The sequence below is a fragment of the Brassica oleracea genome, chromosome C1 (assembly GCF_000695525.1).
Source record: "Brassica oleracea var. oleracea cultivar TO1000 chromosome C1, BOL, whole genome shotgun sequence".
NCBI lineage: Eukaryota > Viridiplantae > Streptophyta > Magnoliopsida > Brassicales > Brassicaceae > Brassica > Brassica oleracea.
This window is the reverse complement of record NC_027748.1, coordinates 29567889-29569600: the sequence shown is the minus strand read 5'-3', so window position 1 is coordinate 29569600 and position 1712 is coordinate 29567889. Positions and strand designations below refer to the sequence as shown.

Sequence of the window (1712 nt, the reverse complement as noted above, 5' to 3'; positions counted from 1 at the left end):
AGCTTGGGGAATACAAGGCAGTTTTGATCTCTAGATGAGTGCCCTTAAGCATCAGTACATATGCATGGCCGTGACCTTCAATCAGGCCGGCTACACCTGCAATGGTGTGTACGTTTGCACTTTGCATTGTGAGATTTATGAAATATCTTTTGTCTCTAAGTATTGTGTGACTTGTGCCACTATCCACCACGAGTATGCTCATATCATCTTTCATTTCTATAAGTAATAAGATTTCTATTCTCAGAGACTTTATAAAACTTTAAATACTTTCTTTATTAAAATTTCAGAACACCAACAATGAAAATAAAAACACCAAAGCAATCATAAAACAATCATAAAGCAATAAAAAAAGTCGTATCAAAAATTTTAGTCTTTGAGACAATCAGAAGTCTCAAAATCCATTTGGTCATCTTTAGCAATGTCGGAATCATCATCAGCCTCATATCCGGAATCGTGAACCATGTGAGCCTCCGGGTTCTTGTTCTTAAGACTTTCTTGGTAGTTCTACAATTCTTGGCCCAATGGTTGCTCATCCCACATCTGTGACAAACTGATTTGGTCGAGTAAGACGGTTTGGATATACCGCCTCGACCTCGGCCATAACTGCCTCCGCCACGGCCGGGATTGAAACCACGACCACGGTTATTGTGGTTTCCTTTCCGGCCGGCCAAGTGTTTGTCTCGGCTGTTCGAGTAATTGTCACGATCACGGTTCCTGTATCCACCTCGGCCTTTGCCGTGTGATCTCTTATCATTCTGGATGTAATTGCACTCGTTGGGATCTTTCTTTTCAACCTCATTGGCCTCTAGTAATGCGGCTGTTCCAACAGGTCTAGCTTCACTGTTCTTCATCAGGAGCTCATTGTTTGCCTCGGCCAGTTGTAGGCACGAGATCAAATCAGTGTATGTAGCGAAGCCTTTCATTCGGTACTGCTGCTGCAGTATTATGTTTGATGAATGAAATGTAGAGAATATTTTCTCAAGTAACTCTTCTTCGGTTACAACTTCACCACAAAGTCTCAGCATCGAGACCGTTTTAAATAAGACTGAACTGTACTCATCCACTGACTTATATTCCATGAATCTTAGATTCTTCCAGTCATTTCTAGCTTTTGGGAGTAACACCGTTTTCTGGTGATCATATCTATGCTGTAAAGCATCCCAAAGCTCTAGTAGATTTTCCATCGTAATGTACTGATCTTTTAGACATTCAATGAGATGATGGCGTATAATACTTATAGCCCTGTACCGATTCTTATCGGCCTCATTGTTGCCCTTGATGATTGTATCACCAAGTCCTATTGACCTTAAGCTGATCTTTGTATCTAGCGCCCACTGCAAGTAGTTATCTCCGGAGAGATTAAGGGCTGCATAGTCTCTGTTTGAGATTTTTGACATCTGAATCACATTATCATTCACAATTTAGGTTCATAATGTGATCATGTGGCCGCAGGGTAATTAACAAGCTCGGCCACAAACCTGTCTTACGCATTTATGAAAATCAAGCAATCTAATCGACCATGGTGCGAATCAATCATCAAGCCACACGGCCATGTAGTTCTCTTTAATGCAACCGGTTTCAAGATTGTATAAACTACATGCTGGTCGATTCTTATTTAAACAGTATGAATGCAATCCATATTCAGATTCATATGTATGCAAGTAATCTAAAACAATTCTAGGGTTTCCGATTTAAACACTAGTAGGGTTCTT

At 40.5% G+C, this 1712-nt stretch overlaps 1 protein-coding gene across 1 annotated transcript; it reads right to left on the bottom strand.

The window, feature by feature from the left end:
• Positions 1-366: 366 nt before the first annotated feature.
• Positions 367-1079, bottom strand: LOC106336936. The gene is made up of 2 exons (XM_013775926.1): positions 584-1079; positions 367-494 (listed from the first exon to the last, which is right to left on the bottom strand). Exons 1-2 carry the CDS (start codon positions 1077-1079, stop codon positions 367-369), a joined length of 624 nt encoding a protein of 207 aa, XP_013631380.1.
• Between the last annotated feature and the right edge of the window lie 633 nt (positions 1080-1712).